The sequence below is a fragment of the Zingiber officinale genome, chromosome 6A (genome assembly GCF_018446385.1).
Source record: "Zingiber officinale cultivar Zhangliang chromosome 6A, Zo_v1.1, whole genome shotgun sequence".
NCBI classification, from domain to species: domain Eukaryota; kingdom Viridiplantae; phylum Streptophyta; class Magnoliopsida; order Zingiberales; family Zingiberaceae; genus Zingiber; species Zingiber officinale.
Genome location: NC_055997.1, coordinates 6608475 through 6624769, shown reverse-complemented (window position 1 = coordinate 6624769; position 16295 = coordinate 6608475). Strand labels below are relative to the sequence as shown.

The 16295-nt window shown below is 36.5% G+C and overlaps 1 protein-coding gene and 1 pseudogene across 1 annotated transcript; one reads left to right on the top strand and one right to left on the bottom strand.

The window, feature by feature from the left end:
• Positions 1-1960: 1960 nt before the first annotated feature.
• LOC121999032 lies at positions 1961-2105 on the top strand (annotated as a pseudogene).
• Positions 2106-3817: 1712 nt separating this feature from the next.
• LOC121995673 lies at positions 3818-15966 on the bottom strand. The gene is made up of 6 exons (XM_042549411.1): positions 15380-15966; positions 9760-9919; positions 9364-9540; positions 9189-9272; positions 6038-6119; positions 3818-4380 (listed from the first exon to the last, which is right to left on the bottom strand). The coding sequence occupies exons 1-6, from the start codon at positions 15757-15759 to the stop codon at positions 3950-3952; spliced, it is 1314 nt and encodes a 437-aa protein (XP_042405345.1). The 5' UTR covers positions 15760-15966; the 3' UTR covers positions 3818-3949.
• Positions 15967-16295: the final 329 nt, after the last annotated feature.

The following is a 16295-nucleotide window of genomic DNA, read 5'->3' as shown; positions in this document are numbered from 1 at the left end:
ATCTTAAAGTTGTAAGCACAAAACAAAATAAGTTACATCACAATGTCAAATTATATCACAAAACAAGTTACATCACTTAGAGTTATATCATAAAACAAGTTACATCAACCACATCCTCGTCATCACAATCCAAGTACATATAACTATAATGATAGCAATTCAAAAATTTCTATTTAATGAATATATTTCATCACTCAATTGCATAGTTACATGATTGTTGTTTCCATCATCTAGAACATTATTGTATTCAACTGTACCCTCGTAGCTAGTACATTTTTTTTCAATTCACTAATTTTCAACTTTAATTTTTTATTATTCTGCTTCAACTCATTAATAATTGCCTTATTTCTCTCTGACGATTCTGGGTCATGCCATAAGAAGAAGTCACATTCCCTTTGCTGAATTTTAAATCAACTTAATTAAAACTCAATAATTAAAAAATTTACAACACCGTGTTGACATAACGAAAACTTATTTTATATTTGGACAAGAAAAAAATTGTCTTCCTGGATTGGATTCCTTCCATGATGTCTGGAGAGCAACTCGTAACCCAAATAACATAATATGCGGGAGCTTCCCATTGCTCGTCGTTCGTACATCGTCGAGTGAAAGATGATGTTGATAAAGAGCTGGCTGCCATGATTTTTCTTTCCTTGTACCTACACATCACTAATATACGAAAAAGATATAAATTTGATTAAAGCATGTAAATTTCGACAAAAAAAAAGCTAACAACAACCCCCAACGTGCATAAAAATGCCTCAATTCCATTCAAAAATGTTACACTTAACATTACTTGTCCATCGTGTAAAACCTTTAAGTAACTTACACTTGTGCCATTTGCTTTATATGTAACTTTTACTTGGCTTTGGCAAATATGAGGTTATCAAAGGTTACCCATTTCCATCAAAAACAAAAAAAAAAAGGTAAAAGAGAATATACTTTATAGTTGGGTTCAAATCCTAACTATGACACATAGATAGACATTTTCTTCTAATAAGGTAAAATATTTAAAATGCTGACTGTTGAGTGATGAATCATTTGTACTTCCAAATTTATCTAGTGGTCAATCTGTGGGATCAGACCGTCCGTCCACCTCTAAGACTAGCTGGATCACAAGACATACACTTGGATTATCAATTTTTTTAAAAAAAATGAGGCTATGTGGGATGGAAAATATGAAAAGTAGTCTAAGGCATCACTAACAATGGCCTAGCCAGTGCTAGGCTACACTGGGCTTCAAATTAGTGTAGCCCAACAATTTTATCATTTTCATCGTGAAAATAAGGAGTTCACTGGCGAACTGACACTAAATCATAGTTCAGTGTTGGGCTGCACCGACCTCCCTGTTCCTTTTTGGTCGACTGAGAAGCATGGCGTTCATTGGTGCCAACTGCCCTGTGCTCTTTCCGATGCTAACTGTTCATAATTTAACCTATGATAATTGAAGATCTTGGTTATGTCATTGATCATTAGTAGGGATGACAATTTTCTCTTAACCCGATTGAGGATCCAATATTTGATCTGAATGGAGGAGAGTATGGATGGACTACCGATATCCGACTCGATATATATATATATATATATATATACTATTTTATTAAAAATCTGGACCCTTTACTAACAACTTTGCTTTGGTGAAGCCCAAAATGAAGTTAATGTCTTTTTTTTTTATTCACACTAAAAATAATTCTAAGGTTTATTAGTAATTTCCACATACACATCAATCAGTGATCGTTCAAGACTTAGTTGCGGTGTATTATTAAAAAATTTTCTCATTAATTGATCAGAGATCTCGAGTTTGAGACTCAGTTGCGTCATATTATTAGAAAATTTTCTCATTAATCAATTAGAGATCTAGAGTTCGAGACTTAGTTGCGGCGGTCCCACATCTTAGGATTGACAACACTGCTAGCAGAGAAGTTTCTATAAATATCTTGGGCCGACGACGTTAGAAAACATACTTTACTCAACTTTTTGGCTAAGATCAAGTATGATATATTAAATTAATTTTTTTAAGGGTGAGTTCGTTACAATAGCTTGCTGGTGGAATTCTCGAGCATCATCCTTGCATTACACTATTGCATGAGTCTGGTGAACCATTACTCAACTTATGGATGACCTTTTGGCTAAGATTAAGTGTAGCATTTATTCTTATAACATTTATATGTATTCATGTATTATATTACACATGCAACGCGTGTGTATAATCGTTAGCATCACTCTTGTATTGTACTATTGCATAGGTCTTGATCGCTAGTGTGTGTGTATATACATATATATTCAAAAACCGCTAACTATTTTTATTGATATTAGAAGTATGTTATATAAATGTTTAATCTATTTTTTTATTATATATATTTTAATATGATATTAATGCTAACATACTTTGTTGAATGATAACAGTTGAAAAGAAAAAAAAATTATTAGTATAAAAAATATCTGATCTTTTAATAGGGACATAAGGATGAATAACTAATACCTGATAGATATGAGGACGAGGATATAGAATCAAATCTGAATCTGATCCATTATCATCCCTGATCCTGTCCGAGAGTCGAGTCGACGGATGCTGGGGACGTGACGCTTACTGATGTCTTCGGGTGAGCTCCGAGGTGATGTGGACCTCCGGTGAACCTGCAACAAAGTCGAGCCGGGAAGGGGTTCCCGGCGACGATCCTCCGACGCTCAAGTCAGGCAACGTCGGGATGAAACAGAAGCAGAGTAACGAGACTGTAGGTACAGTGATGAATAGCCCATACCTCCGTCGAAGTTTGGGGGCCTTATATAGGATCCTGGGGAGGCGCGTGCACGCTTCTCGAGACGTGCACACTTCCCAAAGCATACCTCAGAATGACCGTGTCAGAAAAGTGTGTTTGACACCATACCACAACCATCCGAGCATATCTCTGACATGACAGTTGGAAACTTCCACCGTACGATTCTCTATCCGGTTCAACCGCCGACCATGTTGCCCGTAGGCGGCTCCTGGCTCAAGAAGGATATCACCAGCTGTCTGCCTCCTTTGCCCTCTTTTGCGCCTTTTGTCTGTTTTCGGGCCGAGCAGGAGGGCCGCTCGGCCACCTTGGCGGTCGGGCGTAAAGGCGTGCCAGACCAAGCGGGAAGGCCCTCGGGCACATGCTCGAACGGGAATGCGTCCTTAGTTAATCTGCAGCTCGACCGAGTGGACGGGCCGCTCGACGCAACAACTCCTCTTTACAGGCAAATCATGAACGTCGGAAACCCGATCCGTGGTCAAGCTATCTTCGCGCCGGCCCTGGCGCTATCCTGGCCGAGCGGCCATGGGACCTCTCCGATCGGCAAGACCCTTAGGTTGACCCTCTTAACTTTGACTCCCACGTGTCATTGACCACTGTCCATGTGAGTCCCCTTATACTTACCACTGGATCAATCCCTAATCACTAGATTTGGAAACATTTATTAATCAAATAGATGAATGTACTGGGATAAATTTTGTGCCTAAAAAAAAATTAATTAGATGAATGCACACACGTCTATGGAGTACATATACACACACAATATCCAAAATAACAAAAAATTAAATAATATTAGGCTTAAAATCAATGTGAAAAAAACTCTCTTTATAGCAACAGCTGAAGTGGCTATCCTGTTGAAGGCTTATGCTACAATGTATGCACATAATAATTTTTATGAAATATTGCATGGTCGACAAAAAATTCTGTAGAGAGAGGATCCTTATAGAGAATCATATGAAATTTTCATCATAAGCACACATCATTCCATGTTATGGAACTCGATTGTCCATATGCTAGCACTTCAAATCAAGATGGATAAATGAGGAAACCATGCAAGGATGGAAGGATGATTGGTTATGATGAAAACTTAAATATGATTCTGTATAGACACTTCCACCATAGTTCTAAAAGCCACGACATTAAAACAAGGGAGACCTTCCCTGACGAGAGATTCACTTCCTAGCAAGCCTCCTTGCGGCACCAAATAACAGTGCCTTTCCGACCAGACCAGCTTGAAGCCCACAGACGATAGCAACTCCACCAATAACCACCAATTTCCAATCGATACCATGATGACCCTTGGCACTCTCACTGGCATTGGCTATTTCTGAAGTGTCTGGAATCTCCATGTCAATGGGAGTGATGGTTCCATCGTTTGGCAACTTTGTTGTGATTTGTGCCGTAAGTGCAAATTTAGATAGAGACGTTCCTGTTCTCCTCATTGCTTGATATGCTCGCATTCCAGACTGCAACTTCTTGACTGCTCCCCACATCCCATGACGAACTCCAACCTTAGCTACGTCTTTTGGGATGCCCATATCCTCATAGTGGACAAGAGTTACCTCACAGGCTGATAGCTGACCGTCTTGTTTTCGGGATTCAACTGTTTAAGAAAAAACAAAAAAAAGGGAATATATAAGCATTATTTGTGAGAATTTCTTTTTCAATTTGTAATTGTAAACAAACGCACTGAAAAAATAAATAGTTATAACACCATTCACTCTAATAAATTCAAGTGTCAAACCATAAATGCCAAATATTGTTTTATTTCTCTTTTCAAGTTACATTATTGAAAGAAGAAAAGATAAAAATAGAAAATTTTCCATAATAAGGAGCTCCCAGACAGGAAAAGATAACTAGAAGAAAGATAATTCAATTGATTAACCTCGAGTGAATTTGCAGTATGAAGTTAAGAGGTGCCTCAACATTTTGACCGAGTTTGTGGTGCATGTATTCAAGATATAGCCATCCAACAGCTAAGTTAAAAACACATCACAGCTGATCAGCCAAAACAAACATTCTTCGAGAAATACAAGTTATTTGCATACCAAATAACTAAAGCAATCTCCCCGTATATTAGATTCTTAAAAATATACTTTTTGGTGACATAAGAATCATGTTTGGTTTAGCAAATGCAACCATAAGTCGTGAAAGATATAGCTTCTAGCCTCTGATATTACCCTTGATGGCTCTCAATATCTATGCATTTTATAATAATTAATCACATGCATAAAGTTGGGGCTAAAATGATGGTGTTTTTACACTAGGGGGTAGCAGGTTTATCAAAAGTATCAAGTTTGAACTTAGCCCACTTTTAAAAGACTTCTCCGTAGCTAACACATTAGCATGCAGATGGTGTCCTCAAAAAATTTCACATTTCCTAATATTGCTCGCTACTTTTGTTTTGAAAACTCAGTTTTTTATCAGTCTAAAGACTACCTTTGGTATGTATTTTTATGTGGACTGTCATGGATGCGAAATTGCAATATCTACTTCAGGATAAAAAAAAGACCTAAAAGATTTAAATTCGAACTTTCCAAGTATGATCTGAATTGAGTTACAACTTACAATCCTATGATCTGATCCAATATCTACTTACAGTTCCTATATCTTTCATCCCAACACTCTTAATTAGAATATATTTGTATTCAATCAAACATTTTAACAATTGACATTTACTATAAAATAATTTTTTTGTGCCATATCCTTTGAGAAAGTTTTTAAAAATATACGATTTCAATTGACTCCTAACAGGAAATTCCTTTTAATAGTTGTTATTCGCATTCGTCTTATAATTATAATTTATAGTAGTTGTTACCTGTTGTATAAATATGGAATACAAAAAATTATATTGTATTTTTCATATATTTATAATATGAATAATTTTATTTATATTTCATATTAATAATTTTATAATATGAATAATAACGTTCGAAATATACATATTGATTGAAACAAAACTATAAATTTCAAATATATTTTTAAAATATTAAAATTAAATTGTGAGTAACACTTTAGCAATGCACAAGATCTGTTGCTCCACCATAGAATGTGTTGATCATGGTCATGGCACGTTACACACAGTGTGACGTATCAGCAATTGTGAATAATGCAACTCACAATGACTTTGTACTTCAGAAGGAAAAAAAACAGTGTAATGAAATGGACTCATTATATTTGATAGGATTGCAACATTATTAAAAGGAAGAGATGTCAATAGAAGAGCCTGTACCCTAATAAAGATGAGAAAGGAAAAATACCAGCCCTGATGCGCCAACTAGAGAAATACAATTCAACACGTCGCGGCTTTATGTTCTTAGGTAAAGATGGGTATGGGACTCCCTGCAGATGTTTTAGAATCCATTAGATATATACGTTTTTTTAGCTCTAGTGCCACAAATTAAAATGATAATTCACTTCAAAGGAAATGCATTTCTTGCAAAAGCTATGTTGTAACCGAAAGCTAAACATGCCTAAGCACTTGGCAAGAACCTTATATAAACATGGATATAGTAGACAATATACCAAGAGTCACCTATAATAGAATAATTGTAATTGATAGCACAGACAGTTTCTAGGATGCATGCCCATGCTAGCAAATACATAGGGATTCACCTACAAGAATAATGTAGTGCCTTTTCTTGATCCATCGTTTCACCAGTGCCCATACAGTAGCAACATTGTTGGTGGTGTGAGAGCAAAGAAAGAGAATATATTAGCAGAGATATGCTCAAAGATATCTGAGTTTAGGATTCACAGAATAGACAAACAGCAGATATATCTCCATGGGCATATGAGGTGATCAACTGAGATGAAGCACTAATATTAGTTTGGAGCCAAAGGTGCCTTGAGTATTCCTCTGCTAGAACAATCATGGTGCTAAACTAGCTAGTGAGGAAGTATCTCCTTGAGCTATATGAATAGTAGGAGAATAGGATTTGAGCCTGTCTTGTCCACCAAAACATCCTCATTGACCTCTTCGTCAGTCTCCTTGAGAATCAGACATTTCAAGAATGTAAACAGACCACTTGCTGAAATTACAGTTGTAGAGAAGCACTACTTGAAATCAAGCCCAAACAGGAAGAGAGGAACCTGTACGGCTGTACTGTTGATTGAGGATGGACCAACTATAAGGCCACGAAGTACAGCTGGAAGGGCACAGATATCAGTCTAGCAAGCTAAAAGAATTGCCAAAGGAAACCACACTACTAATTTTTCAGGCCAAGGATTACTGATTTGATGGAGATTGCTTCGACGGGGATGCGAGCAAGTCCATACTCAAGGACGACGTCTTCCCTTATTGTGGAGTCACAAGCTACGAGAAATGGCTGTGAAACAAGCAAAAATGAGAAGCAGTGGCTGCTTTTAGCTGCTATAAGAGACACTGCAGGACAAAGGGGCCAGACTGGTTGCTGAAGACAGAGGGAGGCAGCAGTGGGTGTTGTTGCAGGCATTGTGTTCCGAGGACTCATGACTCTGGAAATTGGTGCTCATACAGATGACAGGAATACAACAGACAATGAGAGTGGGGGTGGCAAAGGAGAATCACAAGAGCAATGACATGCAACACGGAAGGGATGAAGGGCATCGGCTGGGATAATCACAAGAACAGTAGCTCAGTGACACACAACTAGGTAGAGGAACAAAATCGCATGATCTTAAAGAGGAAATGATGAGATTGAAGATCAAAAAGGAATTCTGGCTCTAATACTATGGAGAATTATTCCTTATGTAATCTCTAGTCCCCTCTACATAAGGAATATCACAAATAGGCCCTTTGCCCTTCCATATTTTCCCATAGAAGCTTTACATATCCAAACCCATAACAGGATTCAATTTCCTTGTTTACTTGGAAGAAGGAAAACTATTTTAAAGTTTCGAAGGACAAAAGTTTATAAACTTATGCAAAAGACACAACTACCCTTTATTTGATTATAAAGACAATTTATTAAAGATTACAGGGAGAAAGTTTTTTGGATGCAAACTTCTTTTCCACTCAAATGTGGGCATAAGCAAACTTAAAAAATGTATATATATATATATATATATATATATATATATATATATCCAATTTCAGCCTTCTTCTTAGTTTTTTTTTAAATATTTTAGTGGGCAATTTAGCCTTCTTCTTAGGAGAATTGACCATTGTTTTTAGTTTATAAAAGTGATTGGATTCTAGTGTAATTCATTCTTTGGCTTGATAAAATTTTCCTTTACCTCTGTATGAGATTACATAGATTGCCTCCAACATTTTTGTTTCAACATATAGTGGCCTCAGAGCTGAATTCTTGTTTAGTTCGATATTTTAGTTCTATTGATGCTCGGTGCCCACCCATGCAATCTAATTCTCCCATTAAGCAACAGAGGTCCCTTTAACTTACAACTTCTCCCACACTTGCTAACACTCTCGGTGACCTTCCTAGGAACTAACCCTGATGACAACTCCTCCTTTCAACATCTCTAACAACTAACAATGCCTCATCCTATTGACCACCCCACTGTCTCGCAGCTTGACACTTGATCTGGTTCCATGAGAGTTAATGTGAGCACACCACCTATTGCCTCCATTGTACACACCACCTATCCGCTCCCCAATGAAGAGGCAACCACAATCAGGGGCGGATCAACATTAGGGCACATGCCCTACCATAATTATGGGGAAAATTTAATTATTTGATCAAAAATTTAGAAAAAAAGTTTTTTTTTTTGTTAAAAGCTAAACAAATCATTGCTTTATTGAAAATTTAAAGAAGGGAGGTTTGTTCTATAAAAAAGGGAAATGGTAGCACAAGTTGAGTAATTTTTTTTAGTCATGCTTTTTAAGCTCGTGTTGTGTTATTGAAATTCGTTGAAATGATAATGAACAACAGATAAAAACTTACAATTTTCTATATCAAAGGAGCATATAATAACTTGTTTAATTGTTGATAGTTAAGAATTTGTCTAAGAAATATTTTAGAACAAGAAGATTAAGTTCTATGATTCTAAGCTTGTAAATAATCTTCTTGTCCTAAAATATAACTCAGCCCAAAACAAACTAAGTTTTGCTAAAACCAATGAGAATACTTGTTCTTGGAGATAAAGAGATCATGAAAGCAGAAGGGAATATTTGCATCCTAACATGAGTAATATACTATCCTTGGGGTAGTTAGTATACCTGAGAAAAATAAACAAGGAAATATCCAAGTAAATGATAGCCTAAAGATGAATTGGCAAGCCAAGTTAAGGTATTTCTCAAGTCATTCATTTAGAAAATTATTTAACAATGCTAAGCAGAGCGTTCCACTGATTCACTAGTATTTGTCCCAAAGAAACTATGATATGACAAGGCACTTCCATTGATCTACAACATAAAACATTGAGAAAGAGATGTTCATGATCAATTGTAGAAAGCCAGAAAGGACATACTACCTTTGTCACACAATAATAAGCCTTTCCAAATTCCCATATCCGTCGACCAATTATATATTCTCGGTCACTGCAGAAGAATGGGAACTGTAAACAACAAAATTGCTCCTAGATTATTTATGTTCAGCTATTAGTAGAATAATAACTGTAACTATAAAACTATAATATAGCTTCTTACCTTTTTGATCCAGTGAGTGATCATTGTCCCACTCTGATGGAATTCCTCCAGTACAGTAGAACATGCAAACATGGGATCCCATTTAAATCGGAAATCATCATCCCAAAAGAAATCTCTGACCACTTCAGGAGATGCATCTTCAAAAACAGTTCTGCTACGGTAAATGATAGGGCCAACCTGAGGATGTTAAGAAGCTAGAATCCATGACTAATTTCAACAAAAAATGATACTGACATTCAATGAGTGTAAAATCTGTTAACAAGCTAAACATGACAACCAAATGAAGAAGAAATAGAGGAAGCCACTATTATACACTAGGTTTGGTGGCTGGTGCCATATATAGTCAGTCATTTATCCAAGTCATGAAGCAAGACTTTCTACGATGCTACATTGTACCTCAGGTTCATGACACCATGCTTGGTAGATCATGTTTGGTGTAGTGCGTTCCATTTGTTTATTCCAACATGAATCTCCAACATCACCATCCAGAAGATGCAACATATGTTCTAGATCTTTCTCTGCCACAATGTCATGCTCACTCAAAGATAGGCCAAAGCTGGAAATGAACAGAAATTAATGTGTTAAGTACTTTTTCCACTTAACACATATTACGTTTTTCATCAAATAGACCGCAAAGTAGAATAGGTTAAGCAATAGCAAAAGATGATAAATAAAAAGTGATGTAGGTCAGGTTAATAAATTATTTAATGATAGGGCAATGTTAAATGGCTAGAATCTGGCCAGCCAGAATACACTTTGTAAGTCATTATTAAGGATATTTTAGTAATATCATCTCTATATATTAATTACATGCATGCATTACAATTCAATTCTGGCCAGCCAAATTCTGGCTAGATAGATTTACCGTTAATGATATTATGGAAAAATGAACACCATCTCCACATTTATGTTTTGATAGATGTCATTTAATGAAGCTAGGGTATTCCATGGTCGTAAGTTATGTTGAAGCCTGATTGTTCTTCGCCATTGCCTTGCATAGGGAGAGCAGAAATCTACTGAGACATATGTGATGGAGACAAGTTACAAACTCCATTAAAAGTCTATAAGCACATAAATAAAGATTCTAAAACTCCACTATTAATTTGACATGTCTTGGAAGATGATAAGCCTACTTGGAAAATGATATAAAGTTCATCAATTCCTAAGGGTTAAAGTCATAAGTCAACATTAAATGACCAACGATTCTAATATGCTTTAATTTCCCATGCTTGAAAAATTGTAACATATTTATGAGTCTTTTAAGTTTCCTATGTGTGAGTCTTTTAAGTTTTCTATGTGTCTTTATGAGTCCTTTGTGTTTTCAACCAGTCTATCTACTAGCATTTATGTTGCTTGAGTCCTTTGTGAGTCCTAGTGTAAATATGTGTACTGCTATAAAGCTAGAATATGGAATAGATATCAAAGTTTTGAGAGTTCTCTTTGGTTGTGTGATACAATGATTACAATCTCCCTATGGTGTGATGCCTTTCTACATTTCTTTATACATTCTCCCTATGGTGTGATGCCTAGGAATCCTTAGGTGTGATACTTAAGTTTCTACAATCTCTTTACCCCTTCATTCCAAATTTTTACTTCCCAACCCACCCAACCCTCAATCTCCACTTGTGCTGCATCAATATGTTTGGAGAGTGATTGCCTCCCAAATGGCTATTCAATTTAGAATAATTTAAGCCCTAACCACTTCAATATTATCAAAGTGAGCCCCCACCATGAGATGGGCATGAGTGGTGTGTTGGAGCATGAGTTCTCCATCCTATAGTCCCACAGACGATAGGGAGCATGATGATCTTCTAAGCCTATGTGAAAGGTGCTGCCTTCCAAAGTGGCAAGTCATTTGGGTTAGGATTTGGACAGCTCCTTCAAGATAGTATAGCATTTAGTTGGACTCTGGAGAGTGTCCTTCTTAAAAATGGTACAAGAATTTGATGTACCTCAGGATGAAGTGAAGGGGCATCTTGAAGCAATGGGGCTCTGAGTTCATAGTCTCACATCGAAAAGTGTGGGTGTCTTAGCAATTATGTGAATGAAGTATCCCAAATAAATAAATTTAGTCATTTTGGGTTGTATAGGGATTCACTCCTCTCGTTATGGTATTAAGAGCATCCATATTAGTTTCCCTATTACTATATCTAAAATTTAGGGTAAATGACTCACTTTATTAAATTTAGACAATTACTTTTCACTACACACTACATCAACTACCCTAAAATTTTCATTATCCTTAATTTTTTATTATTTTCTTCTCTTTCTTCTATTTTTTTTTATTATTATATTTATGGAATGAGTGGAAGGAGAGAGATTGAAAAGATTGAGTGGAAGGAGAGATTAAAAAGAAATATTATTTTATTTTTATGGTAGAGATTTCATTCCCTAAATTTAAAGAATCACTATTCATCAAATCTAAATTTAGAGAATGGATAAGGTAGCAAATGTAAAGGTTTTTTAGCTACCCTATCCAAGATTTAGGATAAAATCTTTGGATAGGGTAGCTTATGTGGATGCTTGCATGCAGTGCTTATTCAGGTGCTTCACATATATCAATGCAAAGAGTGCAATATCACCTCATATCTCCACATGCTAGAATGAGTGATTATTTTAAGAGGTCACCCTGTCCTAGGTGGCTAATTATTTTGGATGGAATTGGTTCTGCATGGCTTCAATATGGGTCCGTGCCTTAACTTGTACCTTTGAGTTTTAACTTTTGTGAGATATGTAGGGTATTCTTTCACAATCAACCAGCATTTCAAAAGGTATATGATGGTAGTACATGGTCAATCCACACTATAAGCCATATGCAGAAGAGGGTTTACAAAGGGGCTTATATGGTCAACATACTATTAATGTAATAAAAATGATTTAATTAATTTGGATATTATTAGTGCTAAAGTGATGCGTAGAGTTTAATGGAGAGACAAAATTCATGTAGCTGAATCCAAACGATAAAAATAAACCTGATAACGGTGATGAATTAGTAAGTATAAAAACACATTGATAAAAGATACAAAAAATATGACAATTAAGTAGCATGCATTTTATCAATATATAAATTGTTTAAAGCTTGTGAAGCAAATGTTACAACTTACAAGACAAAAAGCTACAAATTGGGTAGCTTAAAGTTTTATCCCAATTTGATTCAATGTAAAGCAGGTATAAATGAACTAAATGTGATTTTTTTTCCCTTTTTGACCTCCATATCCTGGCTGTATATGTCATGTGCAGCCACCATATGGTTCCACCTAGGAAATGCAATTTGGACCCTAGACAACCACATTTTTAAAACCATAAACCAACAATATAGAGGGTTCTCCATCTCATAGTCCCATGTAGTCATGTGTGGGAATCTTAAGTGTGAATATATTCTGGGATGCCAGTTTCCAAGTGGCTAGTCATGTTATTATCGAATGAGGTTCATCCCACTTCAACATGGACCATTTGAAGCAACATGGCATTTATACCATGTTGAAGCACTATCAAGTCGTTATGTCCCAAAATGAATATTAGATTGACAGAGGCAAACCATAATATACTCACAAGTAGGACACCCACACTCAGCCAATTATAAGGTGGAGGATTGATGGTAACATAAACTTTCAACACTAATATCTGGAAAGTTTTATCTAATTGAATTCAAAACTTACTGAACTAAGGAACTAAATCATGATAATAATTTATAATGTTTGGATAGACAAACAATCATTGCCATTGGTCCAAACAAGATACCAATATATAGTTGAAACACAAAAATTTGGAATAAACATTCAAACAAAATTAAAATAGAAAACAACAGTATAACAGAATAGAAGCATATGTTAGATTTTTATAAGCATACACTAAATCAAAATTATCATTTAAATGTTTATACAAATAGAACAGCATATGCCATGTAGTATAGGACTGCTTTTCATGGGTCAGCATCAATCTTAAGTGAAGAACATATGATATTGAACGGGCAATCCAATGAAATGCCGTTTATCCAATTCTCAATCTTATTTCTTCATAAAACATACATTATTAAAGGTAATTTCTTCTAATAGTCTGATGTGGTAGAAAAACAAATCAAGATGATGAATATCCTACTCCCTCGGTAAAAGAATGTTCATGAAAAGTGTTCAAGCTTTACATTGATCACTATATTAAACTAGCATCAAAACTAATGAAACAACAAAAAATTTAATGACCAGTCTTACATTAAAAATTAAGGATATTGTGATATGCCAACATGACATCCACCAAATGATGCTTCACCTTTATACATAACTTTCACAGTATCGTGTTAAGAATTGTAAATTTATAGAATTTTTCAAACATAGATCAAATTTGACTGTTTCAAATATTCTTCCTTGAATCATCTCATCAAACTCTGAGATTTATGTAATACTCACTTAATCCATGCTGAAAACATGACAATAATATTGTATAAAAAACCTATCTTTCTTTTATAACCATAATAATAAAGCAAAAAGCCATCTCTTCATGGCAAACCAATTGGAGAGCCATTATCTTCTGCTAGTAAAAATTGATCATATGACCTCATATTACCCCTTCACTGTGTCAAGTGTCAACTCTAAATTCAAAATCTACCACAGCAGCTTTCTGAATCTGAATCAAATTTCATTAGTTTGTCTCTAAAATGCGATGTATAGTGCCATTTTGAGTTCTCTGATAATCATGTTCCATTAACATACATGAATCAGCTCAGATGCTGGAAAACATTTCCATGTAGTTTCTAAGTTTAAAGGGTCATCACCATCAAGCCATGTAACTACCAACTAGTTTGAGTATGTTACGTGGATCTTATCTGCCCATTGAACTTGCAAAACAATCTTGTTAGTTTTGTATTCAAACAAACAAAATCACTTTTTCTTACATTAACAAGAGGTTTCAATGGTCTTACTCTACTGACTACTCATTACACCAACTTCTCTATTCAATTTAATTTATCAAATAGAGTGTAAAAGCGGGAGAAAAATTCATCTCAATGAAACAAGATAAAACATCCTATCTATATTAATATGCGAACTATTTGAAAAATATGTAGGCACACCATCCCACTGAGATATTTAGCTTAATTCCATCCAAGTTGTGTATATTAGTAAAGGAATTAAATATCCCTTGTACAGTATGCATGCTACTCAACTAGTAAAATGTACTGCATAACAAAACCATAAAGTCACATTCTACTCATTTAGTTTATAATTTTTTTTCCTTGAGAATTTTGATAGTTATTTGGGTTACTCCTATTTAAGTTACTAAAGGAGTAATTGGATCATAAGAACTCGGTCAGAGGAAATGCCAACTAGATGGGTCAATGGGACCCCAGACTCTCTCTCACTCTTGATTTCGACCGATAGAGAAAATACTATTTTCCCAGGAGCATTAACTAAGGACACTTCAACAAGCAAGAGACCTACAGCCATGAGTACAAACATTAGACACATTAAATACGATGGGTCATCTCAGACTTAATTCTTGGGCTGGTCAAGGATGGAGGAGGCATTCTTTGTACATACACCGCATAGCCTACAAAAGGCTAGGTAGGTTGCGACATTAGCCTAAATAAAGGTTTTTTTCCAATGACTTAACAATCCCTTATTTTCTCATTCAAAGTTGCTTAATCCATTGTCAGAGTCAGGCGCTTAATCCATTGTCAGAGTCAGGCTGAATTGAGCATCAGAGTGCCAGCACCGAACCCTTGGCCTCAATTATGCAGGTTAGAAGGTTGTTGGATCATACCCTTGTGGACCAAATCTCTCTCCAGTGGCGCATTGAACCACTCACCCACTCAAACCGCTTTCCTTAGTGGCTACTAAGGTCGAATACGCAGAACATTGGTTGGATAGAACTACCGCAAACTACCAGCACTAACAAATTCTTTACGTAACCCACATAATTCTACACCTCCCATCCATGAAGTAGCAGCATTCATTTGGGGTTGCACCAAAAAAAAAAAAGAAAGAAAAATAACTTATGAAAAAGTTGAGGAATCAACAAACACCTGGACTTGCTTCCATCCGCTTCGACTGCCATCATATTCTCCTCCGACACCAGCTGTTTATCCTGGGACGGCTCGCCCTTCCCCTTCAAGCTCCACGAAGACCAGAGCTTTCGGCAAACGGAGAAAGCTGAAAGTGCCGTGAAGGCAATCCAGAGGCGGCGAGCGCCGAGTCCTGGCGGCGCCGTCCAGAGGAACCGCAGTTTGCTCCGGCATCCCAAGAAGAGCAACCCTGTCCACCGCGGGCGCCACGACCAGCCGATGACCAGCCCGATCATCACCGCCACCCAGATCGGGACCGCGCACAGAAGAATGTCGAGAAGAGTCTCCGCCACCACCGGCTTCCTCATCAAATCGACGAAGCCAGAGTACAAATCCCCCATCTTTTAACTGCCTCGGAAAGTTCCTCACTCTACCGTGAGCTCGCGAATCAAATACCAAACCAGAGGAGCAAGAAAAATAAAAGCGGAAAAGGAGGTCAGAAATTCCAAAATGATGGACCAAAGCGGAGGCGACCTTCGGGAGCCGATCTACCGACTCCGGCGATGCCACGGCAAAAGAGGGAATCCTTGGTTGGTGGTGGGTCGGAATTTTTGGGATGGTGAGGCACGAATCGTAAAGTAAGTCAAAGATGGCGACCGAGCGAGAAATTGAGTTAGTTCACCGAGTCGACGTTGACGTGGAGGCGACGAGGCCATCGCGATTGCGTATGACAATATCGTTAATTATTTAACAAATCTGATAAGAAGTTTCATTTTGTCCAAAACAATTATAACAACAATAATATATATACATGTATATATAATAATATTTTCTATTTTGTGATTATGTTAATCAATTTTGTCCTCATCATGTCGAGCCTTGAGTGACGTCTGTTGACGAAAACGCAGAGTAGCAATCAATTCGAATGGATCGAATG